This window comes from Callorhinus ursinus, unplaced genomic scaffold (assembly GCF_003265705.2).
Source record: "Callorhinus ursinus isolate GAN/ISIS: 27379988/994484 unplaced genomic scaffold, GSC_fseal_2.0 scaffold11, whole genome shotgun sequence".
NCBI lineage: Eukaryota > Metazoa > Chordata > Mammalia > Carnivora > Otariidae > Callorhinus > Callorhinus ursinus.
Genome location: NW_027397073.1, coordinates 36,931,758 through 36,955,681, shown reverse-complemented (window position 1 = coordinate 36,955,681; position 23,924 = coordinate 36,931,758). Strand labels below are relative to the sequence as shown.

Here is a 23,924-nt window from a genome sequence, read left to right as displayed (position 1 = left end):
CTTTTTCCTTCCAGACTTTTTCCTTCCAAGCCCCCTCCACACACTTTTTCCTTCCAACCCCCCTCCACACAGACTTTTTCCTTCCAACCCCACTCCATGCAAACTTTTTCCTTCCAACCTCCCCACGCAGACTTTTTCCTTCCAACCCCCCTACGCAGACATTTTCCTTCCAACCCCCCCACACAGACTTCTTCCTTCGACCTCACCCTCCACGCAGACTCTCTTCTCCCCAAGATACTCTCTCCTTCCCCCAAGACAGATTTTCTCCTTCCCCCCAAGACAGACTCTCTCCTTCCCCCCAAAACAGATTTTCTCCTTCCCCCCATGACAGACTCTCTCCTTCCCCCCTCAAGACAGACTCTCTCCTTCCCCCCTCAAGACAGACTCTCTCCTTCCCCCCTCAAGACAGATTTTCTCCCCCCCAAGACAGACTCTCTCCTTCCCCCACCCAAGACAGACTTTCCCTTCAAAACAGAGTTTTTCCTTCAAAACTGACATAAATACTCAATGGTGGATAAACAAAAATCTATTTACTGAACTGGCTCCAGCCAAGTTGTATTTCCAAAGCTGTAAAGGTAACTGACAGTTTCATCCATTTTACAACCAGAGCAGGGTCACCGCTATTGCTAGTTAGCACCTGCTTTTTAATTTACAACAGGTATAACAACACAAACTAGCAAGATTCCTACAAAGCCGAAAAGGTAAAGGAACAAAGAGAACTTGGGAAGGAAGAAATTGAAAACTGTTTGGATCTTCTGGAATACCTGTAATATGCACATTTGATGACCTTTTGGTCTAATAAGCAATTAATAAGAGATATATTTTACTGCTTATGCTATTAACCCTTTATATAATTACATTAACAGATAGTAACAATACAATCAACTACAAAAACTAGTGAGGACTTTAAGGTTGATTAATTTATTCCTTCTTTGTACAAGTCAACACTTAGGTAAAAATAGAGGTATCTATCCCATGGCATAGGTACGTCTATTTAGACTGACATTCAAAACCTTCATGTATTTTATTATATTTGTAGGATGTGACTAGCATGTGATCCTTCCATAGACTAATAAAATCATAGTAAAATGTTGGGCAAGTTATATTTTTTAAATTAACAATTGTTTGAATTTATTTTGGGTTGGTTTGGTTAGATTCAGTCATTAGCAGAATGCATTCACTTGTGTGCTTTCGTAATTTTATTTCATTCTGCCATGTTGTCACACTTACTTACACAAATTGCTAATACTATCCTTGATTTGAAAGCTTTAAGAGATCCTGACATGTTCTCTATTTAGAGGGTTATTACTTGAGTCCCTGGTTTCCATGCAGTTTCCTAGGTGACTGAGAAATCAGTTGCTATTTAAACACAAGACTAAACTGGCTAGACTTGTTTAACTGCACAATTTATTCAAGACTTGTTTAAAATTACGTAAAGGAGTAGCCACATGCTTAGAAATGTGTTGGGTATGGGGGTGCACATGCATGGCTCAATTAATCATCTGCCTTCAGCTCAGGTCATGATCTCAGTGTCCTAGGACTGAGCCCTGAGTCCAGTCGCACTGGGGGGGGTGGGGGGGCGTACCTGCTCAGCAGGGAGCCTGCTTCTGCTTCTCCCTCTCCCCCTGCCCTCTGCCCTGCTCATGCGCGCCGTCTCTTGCTTGCTTGCTCTCTCAAATAAAATCCTAAAAAAATAAATATGTTGAGTATGATTCTATTTATGACCTTGAATTTCAAAGGAAACATGGAAACTTGTAGTAGATCATCTTCTCACTGGGAGAAGCCCAGGCACTTACCATCATTCCAGGTCTACTGTAGGCTTCATGGAGTTGCTAAGTGCAGGACGAATTGTTAGGGCTTTCTGCCCCAATCTACCCCAATTGTATGCAAGCAGTCCAGACATTTGTACATTGTGTGTCAAAGTGAGGAGGACAATGATGAGGACAGTTTAGTAAATTTCCTTTGTTTCATTTCTTGGCAAAACAAAAAATAAATGGTAATAAAAACATTTTAAGGATGGGGCGCCTGGGTGGCTCAGTCATTAAGCATCTGCCTTTGGCTCAGGTCATGATCCCAGGGTCCTGGGATCAAGCCCCGCAACGGGCTCCCTGCACAGCTGGAAGCCTGCTTCTCCCTCTCCCTCTTCCCCTACTTGTGTTCCCTCTCTCGCTCTCTCCCTGTCAAATAAATAAATAAAATCTTAAAAAAAAAACATTTTAAGGATAAATTTAAAAAAATAAATACTTTTAGTAACATGTTCAAGTGCCACAGGCAGCAACCTCTTCAACTTCAGCCGCAGCAACTTCTTCCTAGACACATTGCCAAAGGCAAGGGAAGCAAGGGCAAAAATGAACTATTGGGACTTCAAGATAAAAAGCTTTTGCACAGCAAAGGAAACAGTCAACAAAACCAAAAGACAACTGACAGAATGGGAGAAGATATTTGCAAATGACTTATCAGATAAAGGGCTAGTATCCAAAATCTATAAAAAACTTATCAAACTCAACACCCAAAAAACAAATAATCCAGTCAAGAAATGGGATCAGAAGACATGAACAGACATTTTCTGCAAAGATGACATCCAAATGGCCAACAGACATATGAAAAAGTGCTCTACATCACTCGGCATCAGGGAAATATAAATCAAAACCTCAATGAGATACCACCTCACACCAGTCAGAATGGCTAAAATTAACAAGTCAGGAAACGACAGATGTTGGCAAGGATGTGGAGAAAGGGGAGTCCTCCTACACTGTTGGTGGGAATGCAAGCTGGTGCAGCCACTCTGGAAAACAGTATGCGGTTCCTCAAAAAGTTGAAAATAGAGATACCCTACGACCCAGCAATTGCACTACTGGGTATTTACCCCAAAGATACAAATGTAGTGATCCGAAGCGTTACGTGCACCCCGATGTTTATAGCAGCAATGTCCACAATAGCCAAACTATGGAAAGAGTCAAGATGTCCATCAACAGATGAATGGATAAAGAAGATGTGTGTGTATACACACACACACACACACACACACACACACACACACACACACTGGAATATTATGCAGCCATCAAAAAATGAAATCTTGTCATTTGCAACAACGTGGATGGAACTAGAGGGTATTATGCTAAGCAAAATAAGTCAATCCGATAAAGACAAGTATCACATTATCTCACTGATATGAGGAATTTGAGAAACAAGACAGAGGATCATAGGGGAAGGGAGGAAGAAATGAAACAAGATGAAACCAGAGAGGGAAACAAACCATGAGAGACTCAATCTCAGGCAACAAACTGAGGGTTGCTGGAGTGGTGGGAGTTGGGAGGGATGGGGTGGCTGAGTGATGGACATTGGGGAGGGTATATGCTATGGTGAGTGCTGTGAATTGTGTAAGACTGATGAATCACAGACCTGTACTTCAAACAAATAATACATTATATGTTTAAAAAAAAGAAAAAGAAAGAAAAAGATAGTAGGAAGGGAAAAATGAAGGGTAGGAAATCGGAGGGGGAGACGAACCATGAGAGACTATGGACTCTGAGGAACAAACTGAGGGTTTTAAAGGGGAGGGGGGTGGGGGGATGGGTTAGCCCGGTGATGGGTATTAAGGAAGGCACGTACTGAATGGAGCACTGGGTGGTATACACAAACAATGAATCATGGAACACTACATCAAAAACTAATGATGTAATGTATGGTGACTAACATAACATAATAAAACAAAATTAAAAAAAGAAAAACAAAAAACATGTTCAAGTGCTTTTCAGATCCAAGGAATACTATTCTAAGTCAAGAGGAGCAAATCATAACAGAGCCCTTCCTAAGGGTAAGCAAGACTTCACAGGGAAAGTAACATACACTGTGCTTGAAGGATGCTGAAGATTTCAACCAAAAGCAAAATGTTATTAAAGTCAGGACAAAGGCAAAGAAATTAAACAGTAGCAGGAGAGAAACGGAACATCAGCTTTGGTGCCCAAGTACACAGGTGGGTAACGATATGGGCAACAAGGGCAGAAGAAAAATTATTAAATTAGTACCTACATCCCATTGACAAGTCCTTGAAACAGGCAGAGTGACATTCCTCTAGGGACTCAACTGCCTCAGTGTTAATACTTTGCTAAAGGCTTAAGGCAATCCTAGCCTGACCCCGCCCCGATCCTGTAAGTCTACTTTAACATAAAAATTCCTTTGGAAACTTCATCTCTCCCCCCCCAGGATCCACGTTGACAATCATCCCCAAGCACATGACCCACCCGTATACATCTGAAGAGTCTCAGGACTGAGTTTTGACTCAACAGTAATAAATGACCTTTCCCTAACAATAACTAGCCCCCTTAGGATCCTGGAAACCTTGTTTCCAAAATACCTGGGAGGCTTACTCTATCCCTAACCCCCTCCCAACTTGAAAGTGTGTAATGGGCCACTCCTCGTGACCCTAGTACAGTTCTACCCACAGGTCCTGCCCCTGTGCTTTAATAAAACCACCTTTTTGCACCAAAGACATTAAGATCTTGGCCATAGGCTTCGAACCTTAACACTTTTCCTATTATCAGTTAATATGGGTCAAAGGAGGAAGAGGTTAAATGAAATGGTAAGGGGATGTGCCTTACGGTAGAGGGTACAGCAAGGCAGCAAAGATTTACAGATAGGGTGATTAATCAGATTCACGCTAAGATTCTCACAGCAATCTGAAAGATGCTTTTGGAATAAGAGACCAGCTAGGAATCAAGGAGATGAAGAACCTATTACAAGACAGACCATAAAGGCCTGAATTCAAATAGTGGAAATGTAAAAACAACAAATTTGAGCTATTTCGGATGATAATTCAATAGGACCAGAGTTTAAAAATGACTAATTTTCCCTTATACTGACCCTAAATTTCTGCTTAGTCAGGACATCGGGAGGCAAAACAAACAAAAAAGTTAATAAAGACAATTACTCTATTATAATAATTCCACAACAATTCATTATCAATAAGATTCAAAATAAAGGAAGGTAGTTGAATGGGATTTGGCTGTATGAACACTGAAGCATTGTTGGACTGTTCACCAATGCTCGGATAGATGGTCACACAAACCAGAAATTAAGATTTGGGGCTTGGTAGAAGGAATACTGTGATGTAACAAGAAATCACTATCTGGTCTTCATTCGTGGTTCCTGGCACAGAGCTCCTAAAACCCTTGGGATTTTCTGAGCAGTAGGCGCGAGAGAAGAGTTTTTTGTTATTCACAATAAGCCCCTGTCAAATACACCTGAGTTCGGACTAACATAGATAAAGCAGGAGGGCTGGTTGCCAGAGGAACCAACCACATGAGAAAATTGGAACTGTCAGTCCCACACCCTACTTCTAACCTCCAGGAAGGAGAGAGGGAAATAGAGATTGAGTTAATCATTAGCGGTCATTGATTAGTCAATTGTAACTATGAAAGGGACCTCCGAAGGAACCCTACACAAACGAAGAGAGCTTCCAGGTTGGTGGCACAACCCCAGTTGTGTGGGAACAGGAGCTCCTGCACTCAGACTCTTCCTGACTTCACCCTAACTCTTCAAGTGGCTGTTCATTTGTACCCTTTGTAATAAACCAACAATAGTGAGTCAAGTGTTCCCCCGATTTCTGTGAGCTGTCCTAACAAATGACCAAACCTTAGGGGGGCTATGGGAACCTCCAATTTGTGTCCAGGTTGGACAGAGGTATGAGTAAGCTGGGAACCTGCTCCTTGTGACTGGTGTCTGAAATGAGGAGACAGTCATGGGACTGAGCCCTTAACCTGCAGGGCCTGCGCCGACTGCGAACGGCTGGCAGCAGAACTGAATTAACTGTGGCACACCTAGGTGTGGGACTGGACAACCGCTTGATGTGGAAAACTCACACACTAGGTATCAGAAGGGTGATGAGGCAGTTTTCCTTCAGTAGACAAGTCAGGGATGGAAAAACAGATTTGGGCATCATTTACACACAAACAGACTGAAATTATTCTCCTAGAGAAGGAATATTTACGAAGAGAAGAGTGTTGAACATGAGCTTGGCAGTGGTATGAAGAACTAGATACAAAGGGAGTAAGTAGTGGGGGCGCCTGGGTGGCTCAGTCGTTAGGCGTCTGCCTTTGGCTCAGGTCATGATCCCAGGGTCTTGGGATTGAGCCCTGCATCGGGCTCCCTGCTTGGCAGGAAGCCTGCTTCTCCCTCTCCCACTCCCCCTGCTTGTGTTCCCTCTCTCGCTGCCTCTCTCTCTGTCAAATAAATAAATAAAAATTTTAAAAAACATTGAAAATAGAGTTGCTGCTCCAGCTTGGACCCTACAAGCAGATAGGACACTGATTATGTGACACTGAATTCCAATCAAACCTCTGTCAAGTACTTCTTGGTTTCCCCTGACAAGTGATCAACAAAACCATTTTCGAAGGTGTGCCCTAAAGGTAAGTATGTAAAGAAGCCATCAATCAAAACATTTTCTCCTGAGTTTGATCCTGTCTTTCTGGAGGAAGAGCAAACTAACATTCAGCTGCCCTAATTTTCCTTTCAAAGGGCAATTTTGAAGGGATTTGTCAAAACACCCAATTCATCAGACACACCCTATTAACCACCCAACCAATCAGACAGTAAATAATTTTTACGCTAAAGCCAAGCAAACTATACCTGGTCACAATGGCTTTTCTTCTGTCAAGTGGCTCAATTTCCCATTTAAAGGTAAAACTACTGGGACATCTTCACCAAACCACCCCCCCCACCACCTTCCCCCCCTAAATGCTTTCACTCAATGTTAATTTAACAACAGCCCTCTGGGCAGCTGAGGATTTCCCTCTCCAACATGAGCTCACTGGGCTATGGTGTATAGTGTTTTTGTTTTTTAAGATCTTAGACAGGGGTGCCTGGGGGGCTCAGTCCATTAAGCATCTGCCTTCGGCTCAGGTCATGATCCCAGAGTCCTGGGATGGAGCCCCATATCGGGCTCCCTGATCTCAGCGAACCTGCTTCTCCCTCTCCCCAACCTGTGCGCGCTCTCTCTCTTGCTAATAAATAAAATGTTTAAAAAAAAAAAAGGTTTATTTGAGACGGGGGCGGGGGGCGCCCACGAGTGGGAGGGGGAAGAAGAGGGAGAAGCAGACTCCCCACTGAGCAGGGGGCCCAACATGCAGGGTCCAATCCCAGGACCCTGGGATCATGACCTGATCTGAAGGCGACTGAGACACCCGGGCTCCCAGTGGTGTATAGTTTTTTTTCCTTTAATGAACTCATAATGCTTTTGTGGTGGAGGGGGAGCTTTTATTGTTTAAATAGTTCATTCAAGTCACTCCCAACAGGCCCTGGTTGGCATCTTAGGATAGGAATCCAGATGGACTATAAAGAAGGACAAAAATAAGAGGGATTTTGGTAGGTTTTAGTCTCTGCTGTATGCCTAGCATGTAAAGCAGGCTCTGGTACATGTGGACATCTGGACATAATTGTTTCAAGAATGGATCAGAACCCACATCTGTCTGATTCTTAAGTCTACACTATCTACCACATCAGTTTCCCTGATTTTGATAATAAGAATCATCTGGGGTATTTGTCAAAAACAAATTCTGAGAACACTCCCTACGTGTTCTAATTGAAGGCCTAGAAATATATCCTTAACAAAGACCCTGAATAATTCTTACCATCAGGCAAATCCAGACCTACAGCACTGCTCTTTCTCCCAGCCTCCACATTCTTGTCACCGACACAATCCCTCCTCCCCTAATAACAATACACATTCGTCAAGCGCTGTTCTAAGTCTACTTACTCACTTGACACTCCTAACTTTATGAGGTAGGTAGGTACTATCACTTTCCCCATTTTTTACAAGAGTGGGGAATAGAACATATAAGAAACTTGCACAAGGTCACAGAGCTAAAAATTGAGAGAGCAGGGATTCAGACCCTGTGTTGCTCCAAAAACTGAACTCCTAACCATTATGTTATCCTGCCTATAACCCACAGGTCCCATCCTCCCGAAAGTGCTGGCCCCACGTGTCCCTTTGGGTACCCATTTCCACTCCTGGGGGATGAAAGTTACCTTGTAGCTTCTGTATACATGATCATAAATTTCTAACTGGTAGATTACATAAAGTTCCATAAATAGATATTCACTTGGATCTTTATAATATCACCAAAAGAAGTCGCCATTTATAAGGGAAGCATTATTACCTGAAGAGGTATAATCCCAATCACCAAAACATAAATTTTTAAAAGCAAAATAAATCCAGAAAAGGTAAGCAAATTAGGTTGCACCTTCTGAAAAATATTTTAAAATAGTGTATTTGGCCTTCAGGAGGCCTAAATATTGGGCAGTATATAAACTAGTCATTTACCACCACGCTGCCTGACAAGATTAATTTCTTGGGGCACCTGGGTGGCTCAGTTGGTTGAGCAACCTGCCTTCTCAGTTCATGGGGTCCTGGGATTGAGCCCCACAGTGGGCTTCACTGGCTCAGTGGGGAGTCGGCTTCTCTTCCTCTCCCTCTGCTCACCCACCCCACTGCCCGTGTGTGTGTGGGGGGGGGAGTTGTGGGTGTGTGTGGAGTGTGGGTGTGTACACGTGCTCTCTCAAATAAATCTTAAAAAAATATTTTAATTTATCATTAGGCACTGTCAGAGAAACCCAATGGGTATTCAGTAAGCTCACTGTTCTGTAGAAAAATTCAAGTAAAACCTGTATTTCCTTCTAAATGATTGCTACAACAAAAGAATTTAGGCAAATACTAATAAACTCAAGGCAACCAGATTAGGTTTTTAAACATGTCCACTTTATTCCAGTAACAGTTATAATGAAATGAGGTGAAGTCTTTTAGTACCCAAGCCCTACAGCTTAAAAATAAAAAAATTTAAAATATTAAGAAATAAAAAAAGCTTTCTCTCCAGACTCGTTTCCTACCCTCAAAAACCATTAGAAAATCTTTCACTCGGCTTTTAGCTGACTTGTTGATTTTATTACTCCTACTCCATCCATTTAGAAAGCTATCGCCTGTCCCTCCCCCCTTAATCTTAGGATATATCTTCATTGAGTCACCCCTAAAGCAGAACAGAATCCTAAGGGAAGATCTTTCTGAAGTGGCTGACAGGATTAAGAGCTAGGACGAGACTGGTCATTGTGTTTAGGCTGAAAGGGGGAAAAAAAGTCAAACAGGAAGAGTCCACCTGTAGCTTTAACTCTGTGCTAGGCATCATAAAGGAACGCACCTCCTGAGCAACTTCAAGGGCTTTCCTTGACACTCAGGCAAAGAGAAACAACTTGATAAATAAGGCCTTTGTTTACTGTTTTAAGTACTTCAAATAAGCACTGTCTCATTCCATTCTACATCTATCATCTGTCTCTAAAAAATACAAAGCTAACCTGGTGACATCAGGGTAACAGTAATAGAATATACTGGTGTAGTAAGTATTTCTGATATTCTGCAGCTGATGATTTGGCATTTTGGAGTCACAAAGTCATACTAACGGTCCAAGGTTTTATTTTGTTTTGTTTTACAAACTCCTCCACCATCAGGCATTTGGGAAATCTACTACAAACCCTCCAATCACAAGCCTCATCCATGCATTTCGCCTGCTGCTCGATCGGGACCATCCCCACCCAGCTACTTCCCAGCCCTAAAAAAAAAAAAAACAAAAATTTGTTCCAGTTCTCTCTCCATCTGATTCTCCTTATAACCCCTCGTAGCAGCCCTGTGTGGCATGCAGTGCTCCCATCCTCTAGGGAATTGTAACAAACTTTTTTTTCCCCCAAAGGCACTTACTACCATGTCTGGCCTCTTACTATACCCAATTAAAATAAATCCTGGATTAAAAAAGCCTATTATTCAAAATTTTTCTTTCTGAACACTTGCCATCTCTGAACGCTTCAAATACCTACAATCACGAGTTTTAGCACTATTTAAAAGTAAATGGAGGTACATGAAAATTCTGATGTTTTGTGGGGTTCTTTTTTTGTTTTGTTTTTAAAGAAAGGCAGACTGCCACGTGCCTCATTTGGAGGGGTCTGGAATCTTGGAAGCTTGACTACCCTACATTCTCCTACAGATGGACCTTGAGAGCTTGTTTGGAGGTTCCAGCTGGGGAGCACAGCTATTCATATACCGTTGACCCAAGAACAGTCCTCCTCTATCAGGGAAGTTCATCTTCTTCGACCAAGTGCACAGCTTCAGGAGGGACGCACATGGGGGGGTGAGGGAGAACGGGCACACCTGCCTAGCCAGCCAGATCAGCCGATTCAACCATCTCAAATATTGGGGAGACAGATGTTGCAGCTAGATTGCCCTCACATCCGAAAATTAAGTTTTTTGTTCTTTTTGTTTTTTAAGCTTTGAAAAAGAGAGAGAGAGAGAGAGGGTGCAGCCACAAACAGGAAGGGCAGAAGAAAAGGAGAGAATCTCCAAGCAGACTCCCCGCTGAGCACAGACCCTGACGTGGGGCTTGATCCCATGACCCTGAGATCATGACCTGAGCCGAAACCAAGAGGCAAACTCTTAACCAACTAAGCCACGCAGGCGCCCCATTTTGAGGTTTTTTGGGGCAAACGTCAATGCACATCAGGCAGCACCAGGCTAACAATGGCTAGGGGCACTCCACCAGCAAGAGCTAAGGGAAAGGCCTTACAGCACAGATGGAGAAGCAACTCAAAGAAATTCCTTGATTGGCTACAACTTGTTGCCTTATTTGAGAAGGCTTAGTTGGCTGTTTGTGATTAGCTATTCTTAAATTCCTAGTTCTTAATTTTGAGGCTCCTAAAGGCTTCCACGCTAGCTTAGGTTTTGGTTTGCTTACCTAGGCTGCTAAGACATTAGAGTAGTTCCTTTTCTAATTACTTGAACAGCCCCGGGACGCTCTCCTGTACGTTTACGTGCTAGGCCATCCTGGTGAGACTATGTGGAAAACCAAAACCTTATGGAGTTTATGCTCTAGGATTCACAGTGGTAAGTGAAGTGAGAAAGCCTGTCTGGTATTTCATTTGAATCCTGCACTTTTCTTACCAGTGTTTCACATATACTGGTGTTCAATGATATACTGAGGGAATGATCCACTTCCCTGAAGCATCAGAAGCCATTTTCTCTATCATTTATGACTGAACAGTGGTTTATAGTGAAGAGACTTTCAACAAGCTTATCTCACCTGATGAAGTTGAAGGAGAGCACTGTTGAATGTGATACAGTAATTCAAAGAAACTTCACTGAATAAATAGACTTACTCACCAATCACGACTTTATGAAGCTCATGAAGCGGGTCCTCACCAGAGGCTGAATCTACACACCTTGATCACAGACTTTCCACCCTGTGGAACTGTGAGAAATAAATTTCTGATGTTTATAAGCCATCGAGTCTATGGTATTTTCGTTATAGCAGCCCGAACAGACTAAGACATTATGTAAGTGGAAAATGTTGGCTAAGGCTCTTAAGAGTAATGAATTATTCTTCCACCAGAAATTTTAACCAAGTCCTACCCATAAATCTCCAGTTTACATCTCTTGCAACTAAGAAACTGGTTTATATTTTAAATATACACACCCTCTCGGTGCCTCTGGGTGGCTCAATTGTTAAGCGTCTGCCTTTGGCTCAGGTCATGATCCCAGGGTTTTGGGATAGAGCCCCGCATCAGGCTCCCTGCTCCACGGGAAGCCTGCTTCTCCCTCTCCCACTCCCCCTGCTTGTGTTCCCTCTCTCGCTGTGTCTTTCTCTGTCAATAATATATTTTTTAAAATAAAAATTAAAAAATATACACACCCTCTTACAAGGAGTGACAGGAATCTTTTTTTCCTAGTGCCTCACTTTCTTACCTATATAGGTAAATCAGGTTACCTATATGAAGTAGATGCTACCAGGTGCCTGGGTGGCTTAGTTGGTTAAGCGACTGCGCGACTGCCTTTGGCTCAGGTCATGATCCTGGAGTCCTGGGATCGAGTCCCACATCAGGCTTCCTGCTCAGCAGGGAGTCTGCTTCTCCCTCTGACCCTCCTCCCTCTCATGCTCTCTATCTCGTTCTCTCTCTAAAATAAATAAATAAATCTTTAAAAAAATGAAGTAGATGCTACCATTAAACACACTGCATTCATCCGCCTATCCCCTTTTCCTGCCTGTTAGAAGGCAGAGGAGGGTCAGTAAAGTATCCTCCAAACTGAGAAGGCACTTTGAGAAATAAATTTTTTTTAAGATTTTTTAATTTATTCATTCGAGACACAGAGATACAGAGAGAAACAGAGCATGAGCAGGGGGAGAGGCAGAGGGAGAGGGAGAAGCAGGCTCCCCGCTGAGCCAGGAGCCGGACATGGGGCTCGATCCCAGGACTCCAGGACCATGACCTGAGCCAAAGGCAGACGCTTAACCAGCTGAGCCACCCAGGCGCCCCAGAAATATATTTTCTTAATATTTATTTAGTTGAGAGAGAGAGGGAGAAGAGAATCTCAAAACCGACTGCGCTGAGTGCAGGGAGCCTGACACAGAGCTCAATCTCAGGACCCTGAGATCACGACCGAAGCTGAAACCAAGAGTCGAATACTTAACCAACTGCACCACCCAGGCACCCCAAAAGGCACTTAGAGACCAGAAAACAACACAAGCTACACCGTAACTCCTTAGAGTCTTACCCGCGGTAACTTACAGGGAGAATCCGACAGACAGAAGATCCTGAGCTCAACACAGCTACTCCCCGCCAAATCCAGGCCTTCATCCCCACCTTCTGGAGAGTGAGCAGCGTGGTGGTGAGGTCGCAGGGTAGTTGTCTCAGGTGGCGGTGCCACCTGCGCAACAGCCCTGGCTCTCCTAGTTATCGAAAGTGGTGCCCTCTGTGTGTCACTTTAAGGAAGATCAGAACACGCCTTCCTGCATTCAGGTCAGGGGATGCATTAACCTCCACAGGGCCTGAAATGTGTGGCCTGGAGGGGAGGGCATTGTGAGGGCATGAACAAGCTGGAGAGCCAAAGATGGAATCAACGTTGTCAGCACTCCTAACCTGCCCTTAACATTTCTGCCTTTTTAACATAATCCTAATTTTGTTTATCTTCCCCAGATTGTCTTTCAGGAGAGTCTGGCCCCTCCTCACACCTGGGATATGAACCTCAATTGGCCTGAGCCCATCATGGACGCCTCACCACCCTTGTTGGTGACAGGCATAGACAGTTGAAGTAATTTTAATTAATAAAATATGAGAGGAAATCTGCTGAGGGGAGAGGTTTTTCTCAGTCTTAAAAAGGGGCAGAACATAAGGGTGTTCCCTATTTCTGCTTGTGGATATCATCTGTAATCTGAAACTAATTCATTTTAGGACCATAAAGGAAGCCAGATTGGAAAAAGGCCAACATATTTAAAAACGGCAGAGCAAAAAGGGGCAAAGGACCTGCGTCCTTGACAATACTGTCAAGCCATACTTGACATATTTGGTTTGTTAATAACCAACCCTGGGGATGGCCTTAGCTCCACACATGTAGCTATGTGGGATAATAAAAAGGCTTAAACAATATGAATACTTAGTAAGGTTTTCTATTACTGCAATTGAAAGAATTCCTTTCTCTTTCAACAGTTCCGCTCCTAAGTAGTAGGCTTCTCTATATAAGAAGTTGAGGTAAATTGGATGCAAGAATAACTGCCTACATTTCCTTCTACGTTCAAGCTGTTCCTCCTATCAAAAGGTGGAGTCTATTTCCCCTTCCCGTGAGTCCTGCTTTCTGCCGATAGAATACAGAACTAATATAATGCCAATTCCAAACCTAGGCCTTAAGAGAACTAGCCTGTTCCCTTTCTCCTTCACTCTATTGGAAGCCCTGCACCCTATAAGAAAGCTTAGACTAACCTCCTGAATGATGGAGACTACATGAAGAGAAGCTTTATAGAGGAGAATCAAGTAACTCCAGCCAATAGGCAGCACCCAAGACCACAGCAACATGAGTGAAGCCTTCCTGGACCTTCTAGTCCCAGTTAAGCCATGCTAGCTGACACCTCCGAGAGCATGAGCTAGTCATCTCTGCTAAGCCCTGCCTGAATTCCTGACCACAGAATTGTGAACAATAAAACACCTGCTGTTTTATTTATGCAGCAACGGATAACTGAAACATATGGTAATATTATTTGTTCTCTTGATTTGTAAAATTACCATAGCTAGTTCACAATGATCAAGATTTCGTTAATCACTCCGAAAGCTAATTATTTTTTCCCAAATATGTGTCTTAATGGCCTTAGCTTACAAAAGATATTTCCATGTATACACATCACCTTGTACTAACACTTTTTTAAAAAGATTTTGTTTAGCGTGCCTGGTTAGCTCAGTTGCTTAAGCGACTGCCTTCGGCTCAGGTCATGAACCTGGAGTCCCGGCATCGAGTCCTGCATCGGGCTCCCTGCTCAGCGGGGAGTCTGCTTCTCCCTCTGACCCTCTTCCCTCTCGTGTTCTCTATCTCTCGTTCTCTCTCTCTCAAATAAATAAATAAAATCAAAAATAAAGATTTTATTTATTTGACAGAGAGAGAGACAGTGAGAGAGGGAACACAAGCAGGGGGAGTGGGAGAGGGAGAAGCAGGCTTCCCGCGGAGCAAGGAGCCCGATATGGGGCTCGATCCCAGGACCCTGGGATCATGACTAGAGCGGAAGGCAGACGCCTAACGACTGAGCCACCCAGGCGCCCCTGTACTAACATTTTTTAAAATAATTAAATAAAAGGGAAGTATTTGTAACAAATGAGTTGATAACCTTGCGAGTAAAAAAAAAAAAACCTATCGCAAATATAACAGGAAAATAGTAACATCTCAAGTTAAAAAAATGGGAAAAGCCATTTCCTTGAAAAATCATAATGGTCAATAAACGTGAAAGAAAGTACCTTAACCTCAAGGTCCCTAATCTAAATGAAATGCAAGTTAAAAAAACATAAAGCATCATTTCTCACCTACTAAATGGCCAAAGAAAAACTTAATCACTAAGTCTTCTAGGTTCCAGTGAACAATCTTTGACGGGGGCCTGACTTCGGGCAGCGTCTACGGCTGGACAGTGGCATAACAGAGCTAGCGCAGAGCTCTTGTAAGGCTGAAACGGTATGCACACGGAACAGCAACCGAAGACGCGTTTACTTTTGCCGGAGGTACTGGAAACTCACCACAATTACAGGAAAACCTTAATACTTTTCTGGGAAACTGCAGGTGAGACGCTAGGGAGTGGTGGGCGGGAGGCGGGTGCCGGCGGAGGAGGCCACGCTAGGAGGCAGCCAAGGCGGGGAGCGGCGCCCTCCGGGGTGGGACGACCTCTTCCCAAGGGCGCCCGCCTCCCAGCTCACCCTCGCCGAGGCCTCGGCGCTCGGCCGGGCAGGACGCCAGAGAGGGAAGGCGGTGGGAACGAAGGATCCGCGGCGCCGATTGGCTGCCTGTGAGCACGGGGCGGGGAGCACGGAGGCTCCCGAGGACGAGCGAGCGGAAGGCCGCAGGAGCGCACTTCCGGTCTTTGTGGCTCGCCGCTCCGAGTCGGCGGCTTGCACCCTGGCCGCTGCTGGGCTTCGCGGTGAGGGACGCGGGCCCCGAGCGGAGGGAGGGCGGGGTGGGCGCGCGGCCCGGCCGGCGGGCGCGAGGTGCAGGAGCCCTGCGCCCCGGGCCTGCCCATCCCCGGGTCGCGGCCCCTTGTCCGGGCGGCGTTTCCGAGCGTCCTGGGGAGCCAGAGGAGGCCAGCTCAAGCCCGTGCTTTCCAGCGGAAAGGGCAGTTGCACCCCCACCCTGTGACTTCGCAGATGCTGTAGTTTAACCGGGCTATAAAAATAGGCTCATGCGGCCGGGCTGGCTTAATAAGCCTAAATATTAGCCTAAATATTCTAATCTCTAAAGTTTACTGTTAGGATCAAATTGTATTGATCTGCCCTGCTGTTTTAAAGGGCATACCCTCCTGTCAGTAACCACACATCCTAGAACCAGGTCATGTGTGAGCTATATCACAAAATTTAACACATAATTATTTGTTGCCATATTTCACTCTAAAAAATATTTACTGGGGCGCCTGGGTGGCTCAGTCGTTAAGCGTCTGCCTTCGGCTCAGGTCATGATCCCAGGGTGCTGGGATCGAGCCCCGCATCGGGAAGCCTGCTTCTCCCTCTCCCACTCCCCCTGCTTGTGCTCCTCCTCGCGCTCTCTTTCTGTTAAATAAATAAAATCTTCAAGGAAAAAAAATACTGTTTACTCCCCTGTATTCTAAGCTTGAGAACTGAGATTAACCTTTTTCCTGTTTTCGTGTTTCTATGATAACGGACATGTTTTTGAGCACACAGTAAGCATTTAACAAACACTTCTTGGATAATTTCTCTGTAGTTTCATTTACTTACAAGCAAAAAACCTTTGTATTCTTATGCCTGGCTCACGACAGAGCCCATGGTAACTGACTCAGTGCTTGTTGAAGAAATGCATTGAAAACTAAATTTGATCAAATGGCAATTATAAGAAAGGTGTTTTTATTTAAATCAACTCATATTTAACATGAAGTTTTTAAAATGTTACTCCCGCAAATGAAAATCAACATTATTTGCCATAGATGGAAGGTAACTAAAAATATTTTTTTATTATTTATTTAATTTTTATTTTTTATTTAATTTTATTTATTTATTTGACAGCGAGAGAGACAGCGAGAAAGGGAACACAAGCAGGGGGCGTGTGAGAGGGAGAAGCAGGCTTCCCGTTGCGCAGGGAGCCCAATGCGAGGCTCGATCCCAGGACCCTGGGATCATGACCTGAGCCGAAGGCAGACGCTTAACGACTCAGCCACCCAGACTCCCCTGTTTATTTAATTTTTAAAGATGTTATTTATTTATTTGGTAGAGAGAGCACAAGCAGAGGGAGAGGGAGAAGCAGGCTTCCTGCTGAGCAGAGAGCCCAATGCCAGGCTCGATCCCAGGACTCTGGGATCATGACCTGAGCCGAAGGCAGATGCTTAACTGACTGAGCCACCCAGGCGCCCCTAAAAATACATTTTTAAAAGCATTACTAAATCCTAGCTAGATACTATTACCCTTAAGAAGTCTGAGGCTTATACTTAATTAAAAAGGGAGTTCTGCAAGTTACAGATAAATTAAAGACAGATTTTTTTCTCCTTGATACCATCAGGATTGAAAGAATTGAAAAGGAAATTTCTCATTATGTGATTCATGGTAATACTGCATTCTTTGGTTCTAAAATAATTTATGCATTAGTGGCGGAAATTCTAAATGGGTGATAAATGGGGTGAATGATCTTTAGTTTGTCACTTGATTATTATTTTAGTTAGAGTCTCAAACTTGTTTCCTTTCAACACATTACTGGATGACCTTTATTATAAGTTCTTATAAGATTTTTTTTTTCACTGCTGTAAGTTAACAGTGCTTTTCTATCTTTCAGGAAAGAAGAGATTACTCAAAGAAACTCTGAAATACTGTACCCAGTTGTAGTGAGCTTTTTGCTCCACTGTTTAGGCCAGAATGGCTGTGGAATCCAGAGCAGTTTCAACCTTGGTACCTCAGAGTCCTCAGGATCAAGAACTAATACTAGTGAAAGTAGAAGAAAGCCTTTCCTGGGGTCAGAAATGTAAGCAGAGTGGGAGCATCAGATCCTGCCAAGAACTGTTCCGCCAGCAGTTCAGAAAGTTTTGCTACCAGGAGACACCTGGGCCCCGGGAAGCTCTGGGCCGACTCCAGGAGCTTTGCCATCAGTGGCTCATGCCAGAGTTGCACACCAAGGAGCAGATCCTGGAGCTGCTGGTGCTGGAGCAGTTTCTGAGCATCCTGCCTGAGGAGCTGCAGATTTGGGTTCAGCAACATAGTCCAAAAAGCGGCGAGGAAGCTGTGACCCTGTTGGAGGATTTGGAGAGGGAATTTGATGATCCAGGGCAGCAGCAGGTGGGAACAGGGAGATGTGATATGTTGTGGGAAAAGAAATGTACAGACTGGAGCATGTGCGTCCTCATAGGAGTGGAATGGAAAATTTTCTCTACGGAACCACACCCTGCAGTGACTACTATGGCCGTATCTATTTCTGTCCTTAACTAGTTCTTTTTTTCCCTGTCGCTCATCTTGGAGATGTCTTCGTTTCCTTCTTTGAAATTTTTACTAGGCATTTTCCCTGGGGGAGTTTTTCACAAAGCTAACCATCTTTTACTGATTTCAGGGACCAGCAGTACCATGGAAGGATTTGACAGGTCTTGGAACATCCCAAGAGTTAACAAACATCCAACTCCAGCCTTTAAAGACACAGCTGAAACCCTGGGAACCTTGCCTTTCCCCCCAAAATGGTAAGAAAGTAGAAATTCATCTGGGAACTGTTAGCAGGCCTCTGGTTTTGAGGATACAGAATTAATGGCATTTTACGAACATGCCACACGTGAGCCTCTCGCTTGTCTTACTCTAGACCAGAGGTGCCCACTTGCAGCTTTGTACTCAGCAACCCTCAGGAAGTGCAGTCAGCCCTTCGTGTTTCAGTTTCCCTGTCATCTCTTCACTTACTCCTTGATTGTATAACTTAATAGGGTGCTAACACATGCCTGGTACTGCGGTAGGCACTGGGTCTCTACCTTCAAGGAACTTTGACATCTAGATGGAGTGGTGGACAAGCAAAAGGGCAATGGCAATATAGTATGATAAATTACAGAATAAAAGTAGGCCCTAGGTACTAAGGGGACACATGAACACACCTAACCCAACTTTAGAGGTTCAAGGAGTACTTCTTGGAGGAGGAGACACCCAAACTAAGACACCTAAACTAAGATTTGAACTATGAGTAAGGAGAAAACCAGGTAAATCGGTGGAAGTGTCCCATCCTAAAGGGAAAAACTATTTTTCTACTCACAATTCTGACACTGGATATGTGGGATTTTCCCTCACCTTAAGTAACACAAATTCTGAGCCTAATTGCCCAGAATTAGCAAAGATCCCACAGGTTAAAGTTTTGGTCCCACAAGAGTGCCTCCCTCCCCACCCCCCACTTCAGATGCCATTCGCATGTAATGAATCCCCAGGTCACCCACACTTCTGTCCGATTTGGCTGCAAATCTGACATTCCATAACCACCTCTTTAGGTTTCATAGTTTGCTGTAAGAGCTCACAGAACTCCAGGAAACGCCTTGCTTGTTCTTACCAGTTTATAAAGGACACAAGTGAACAGCCAGATGAAGAGGTACATAGAGCAAGATCCAGAAGGGTCCCAAGCACAGGAGCTTCTGTCCCCGTGAAGTTAGAGGTTCACCACTGTGTGGCACTTGGATGCATTCACCATCCTGGAAGCTCTCTGAACTCCTTTGGGTCCTGGGATCGAGCCCCGCATCAGGCTCTCTGCTCAGCAGGAGGCCTGCTTCTCCCTCTCCCACCCCCCCTGCTTGTGTTCCCTCTCTCGCTGTGTCTCTCTCTGTCAAATAAATAAAATCTTAAAAAAAAAAAAAAAAGCTTTGAATGTAAGTGAGGTTGTGTGAAGGAGAAGTGGAGGCAAGGAGCTTCATTTGAAACAGATGAGAAATTTGGTCTTATTTAAATGCTGGTGAACATGAGTCAGCAGAGAAAGAGGGTGAAAATACTAGGAAAGGAATAGTAGCTAATTGATCAAGTGAAGTTTCAGAGGAAGCAGGAAAGAATAAACCTCAAACTGTAGATGTAGGCCTTCGTAATAGAAAGGAGGAGGGACCAGTATGGGCAATTAAAGAAAGATGTGTGTGGACCATGACCTCTTGTGGGGTAGAAGCCTCTGTTTTCTCTCACATGGAAAGTGGGTACTGAGAGTGACTAGAGAAATAAAACCGTCTGTTTTTGCTGTTATTTCAGATTGTGAGAACGGTGAATCAGTGACCAAGAAGGACATTTCAGGAGAAAAATCACAAGGACGTCCCCAGGAACCTTCATCTGGAGGAGTTAGTGAACACAACAGCGATTTAGAGTGGCAACAAGAAAGTGCTACGGGGGAGAAATTAAGAAGATACCCTTCCCAAGAGGGCAGTTTTAGTCAAGTAATCTTCACACATAAATCTCTGGGAAAGAGAGACCATCATGAGCCTCAAAGCAGCTTGATTCTAAGTACAAACTCTATAACTTATCAGAAAGTTCCTACAGAAGAGAGACCTTATAGATGTGATGTATGTGGGCACAGCTTCAAACAGCATTCCTCTCTAACACAACATCAGAGAATCCATACTGGAGAAAAGCCCTATAAGTGTAACCAGTGTGGGAAGGCTTTTAGTTTGAGGTCCTACCTTATCATTCATCAGAGAATTCACAGTGGTGAGAAAGCATATGAATGTAGTGAATGTGGGAAAGCCTTCAATCAGAGCTCAGCCCTCATTAGACATCGCAAAATTCATACTGGGGAGAAAGCTTGTAAGTGTAATGAATGTGGCAAAGCATTCAGTCAAAGTTCGTATCTCATTATACATCAAAGAATTCACACTGGTGAGAAACCCTATGAGTGTAATGAGTGTGGGAAAACCTTTAGCCAAAGCTCAAAGCTTATTAGACACCAGCGAATTCATACAGGAGAGAGACCTTATGAATGTAATGAATGTGGAAAAGCTTTCAGGCAGAGTTCAGAGCTGATAACCCATCAGAGAATACATAGTGGAGAGAAACCCTATGAATGTAATGAGTGTGGAAAAGCTTTCAGTTTGAGCTCAAACCTCATCAGACATCAGAGGATTCATAGCGGAGAGGAACCTTATCAGTGTAATGAATGTGGCAAAACCTTCAAAAGGAGCTCAGCCCTTGTTCAGCATCAGAGAATCCATTCTGGGGATGAAGCTTACATATGTAACGAATGTGGGAAGGCTTTCAGGCACAGATCAGTCCTCATGCGCCACCAGAGGGTCCACACTGTAAAATAATATGTGAATACAATGAATGTTGTAAATATTTCGGTCAGATTTTTATCTTTGTTAGTTGAAAGGGTTTACTTTGGAATAAGATTCCAGGCTGGTAGACTACCAGGTCTGGAGTCTTTCTGACTTAACTAAGCAGCACTTCCCAATGCTAATGCAAATTGTCCCTTGAAAGCTTTTCCTAGGACTAATCAGAACAGCAGATGGAAGAATCACTGCTTCCAGCTTTTCTCTTACCATTAGGAATACTCAGGAAATAAGAAAAATGGGAATATAACATTGAAACCTCATTTTCCATGAGAATGTCATGAAGGGGGTACAGCAACCCGGGCTGTCTCTGCATCTGATTGTCCACATGCCAGGTTTGGGATATGGTGTGGACAGTATGAGGGACATTTTGTCTCAGGAATACAAAATTTTACTGGCCAATTAAGAACAGTGGCAGGGCAGCAAGACAGATAGGGAAACAGTTCATCGATAATGTGTTGAGCCCAGGGCAGTCCAGAAATGAGGTAGTGGAAAGAATACAAATTAATTTATCCAACAGTTATTTTTTGAGGGCCTGTGTTGTGTCAGGCACTAGGAGTACAATGGGAAATAAGAATGTCTCTGCAGTTGAATGGGCAAGGCAGACCGGCATTATGGCATATCAGGGCTCTGAGACATTAAGGAGTACCTGACCCAACCTTGGATCAGGGGAAGTTTCTGAGAAAAATGAACTAAAGGGTGAACAGGAGTTAGCCAGGTAAGTAGGCAGGCCAGGGAACAATATTCCCAGTAGAGGAACAGACAAAGGTCAGGAAGAATGTCTGAGAAAAGGCCATTTTGTGTGGAGTATTCCTGTTGAGTTGCTTTTGAAGTGGAGTCCTGTCTGTAAGAGAAGCATGGATGTGGAGAAGCTTCTGTTATTAGACAAAATCAGGAGTTCTTGGACCACAGGGTAGAGCGGAGCTTTGTCTTGGTCTGGTGTGAGCTGGGGGAAAGGGTTAATAACTAGTTCCTTGCCTAGGCTCAGCTAGACCTTGTTGGGGGGGGGGGGGGTGGGGGGGGGGTGGTTAGAAAGAGCCCAGCCTAGCAGGTTAAGCACCTGTTAGAGTTCTGAATCTTCCTTTTCCTAAACAGAAGGACTCCTTTGGTTCTTGAGACTATCAGAGCTGTTGTCTGCTTCCTGCTCACTCACAAGACTCTGGGTCAGAAGCTGCTCTGGCTACCACATTTGTTTCTGGGGCTGTACCCCCACAGTTCTAGAGCACTCCCTTGGGCTCGGGTGCTAAAAAATAATTTGTCAGTCGCTGGGTCTGTGACTTATTCTCCAGGCGCCTCACATGTGTTCAGTTTTGCCTTTTATCAGCAGTATTTCACAGTCTTGTGAATTTTAAAGACCATGCTAAAGGGAAGTGGCAACAAAAAGTAACAGTCCTGGTCCATCAGAGACTACCCTCTTCTGAGGGACCCAGCAGGAAAAGTATCCCTAGACTGTGCTTCTCAATGCAATGCAGGAAGGGATATAGGTTAGTCAGCAACAGAAAAACCTGTTATTCAAAAATATCTAACAGGTCAGAGTTCTAACACCTTGCCAAAAATAGAAATCTATGGGAATCTAGAATCCTGAGCTTAGGAAAAGAGTTTTCATGAGGATAAGTAGAGAATGCGCTTGTTGGGACATACATAGATAAGCAGATACTAACCTTAAGAATGGCTCGTAGGCTGAATCCCTATGCTTGGGGAGAGAATGTGAAGAAAGGGGTAGGATAACAAAGTAACATGGTAAGAGGTATTCATATTCAGCTCTTCTATTTCCCAAGATAAAGACTCAAACTAAAAAGGGTAGGACAGTTGTTAAGTAGGAATTGATAACAACATATATTACAAAAGGGGAGATTCTTTATAGAGCGTTCTTAACATAACCATAAGAAACATACTAGGTACTTTGCTGAGGGCTTTGTATATATTTGTTGTTTCTCTGACAGCGCATATTTTGCAGATGAAGAAATGAAGGCTTAGGATCATGGCTTAGTCAATATCATATAGCTAAAAAGTGGTCAGGCCAGACTTTGAACCCAGGCAGTAGGAAAACAAAACCCTTCTGTGGAGCCACTTCTTGATAGTATCTCCCCGTGAAAAAGTCCCAGTAGAAAAAATTGTACTCAAGTAAGCAAATCACAAAAGAACAAATGCCAATGGGTGACAGACGGTCAGCCTTGCTAGAATTAAAAATGTGTATTAAAGCGAGAGTTGAGACAGCACTTTTTTTCCCCCTCATAAAACGAAGATTCAGGGAAGTTGGGACTCCAATGCTGCTGGTGAGCTGTGAATAGATAGGATCTCTGGCAATCAATACCAGAAGCCTTAAGCATTGCCTTTTGACTTTAAAATTCTACCTGAAAATGTATGCTTCAGAAAACATCATGAATGTATACAAAGTCTTAAAATGCTGTTAAAAAAGTGATGTTGATAGATGTCAAAAGAAATGACAGCATATCTTAAGTAAAAATAGAACATGTACAATATGATGCCATGTAAAAATATATTTATGCATTAAAAATCCTGGAAATAATGTAATCTCAGTGCTACACTGGCTATCTCTGGGTGATAAAATTGTAGGTGATTTAATTTTTTCTTGTAATTTTTCTTTTTTTTTTTTCCTGAGACCAATTGCAAGTTTTTTTTCTTTTTTATTGTTATGTTAATCACCATACATTACATCATTAGTTTTTGATGTAGTGTTCCATGATTCATTGTTTGTGCATAACACCCAGTGCTCCACGCAGAATGTGCCCTCTTTAATACCCATCACCAGGCTAACCCATCCCCCCAACCCCCTCCCCTCTAGAACCCTCAGTTTGTTTTTCAGAGTCCATCGTCTCATGGTTCGTCTCCCCCTCCGACTTACTCCCCTTCATTCTTCCCCTCCTGCTATCTTCCTCTTTTTTTTCCCCTAACATATGTTGCATTATTTGTTTCAGAAGTACAGATCTGTGATTCAACAGTCTTGCACAATTCACAGTGCTCAGCATAGCACATACCCTACCCAATGTCTATCACCCAGCCACCCCATCCTTCCCACCCCCCACCACTCCAGCAACCCTCAGTTTGTTTCCTGAGATTAGGAATTCCTCATATCAGTGAGGTCATATGATA

General features: G+C 43.7%; 1 protein-coding gene and 1 long non-coding RNA gene across 4 annotated transcripts in view; one reads left to right on the top strand and one right to left on the bottom strand.

Annotated features, from left to right (window-relative positions):
* LOC141373738 (uncharacterized) overlaps nt 1-15,330 on the bottom strand; it is a 95,009-nt gene extending 79,679 nt beyond the window's left edge. Inside the window, exons 1-2 of one of the 2 annotated variants that reach the window (XR_012380041.1) lie at nt 15,082-15,330; nt 11,198-11,285 (exon numbers count right to left, since the gene is read on the bottom strand). This is a non-coding gene — a long non-coding RNA (uncharacterized lncRNA). The other variant, XR_012380040.1, reaches the window with a different exon arrangement.
* A 48-nt stretch (nt 15,331-15,378) lies between these two features.
* ZNF397 (zinc finger protein 397) lies at nt 15,379-23,397 on the top strand. 2 transcript variants are annotated; one of them, XM_025886565.2, is made up of 4 exons: nt 15,379-15,479; nt 17,333-17,829; nt 18,098-18,221; nt 19,741-23,397. In XM_025886565.2, exons 2-4 carry the CDS (start codon nt 17,413-17,415, stop codon nt 20,787-20,789), a joined length of 1,590 nt encoding a protein of 529 aa, XP_025742350.1. In that variant the 5' UTR covers nt 15,379-15,479; nt 17,333-17,412; the 3' UTR covers nt 20,790-23,397. The 2 variants fall into 2 exon arrangements, with proteins under 2 accessions (XP_025742350.1, XP_073754441.1); XM_073898340.1 differs by lacking the exon at nt 15,379-15,479 and adding an exon at nt 17,085-17,106.
* The last annotated feature ends 527 nt before the right edge of the window (nt 23,398-23,924 follow it).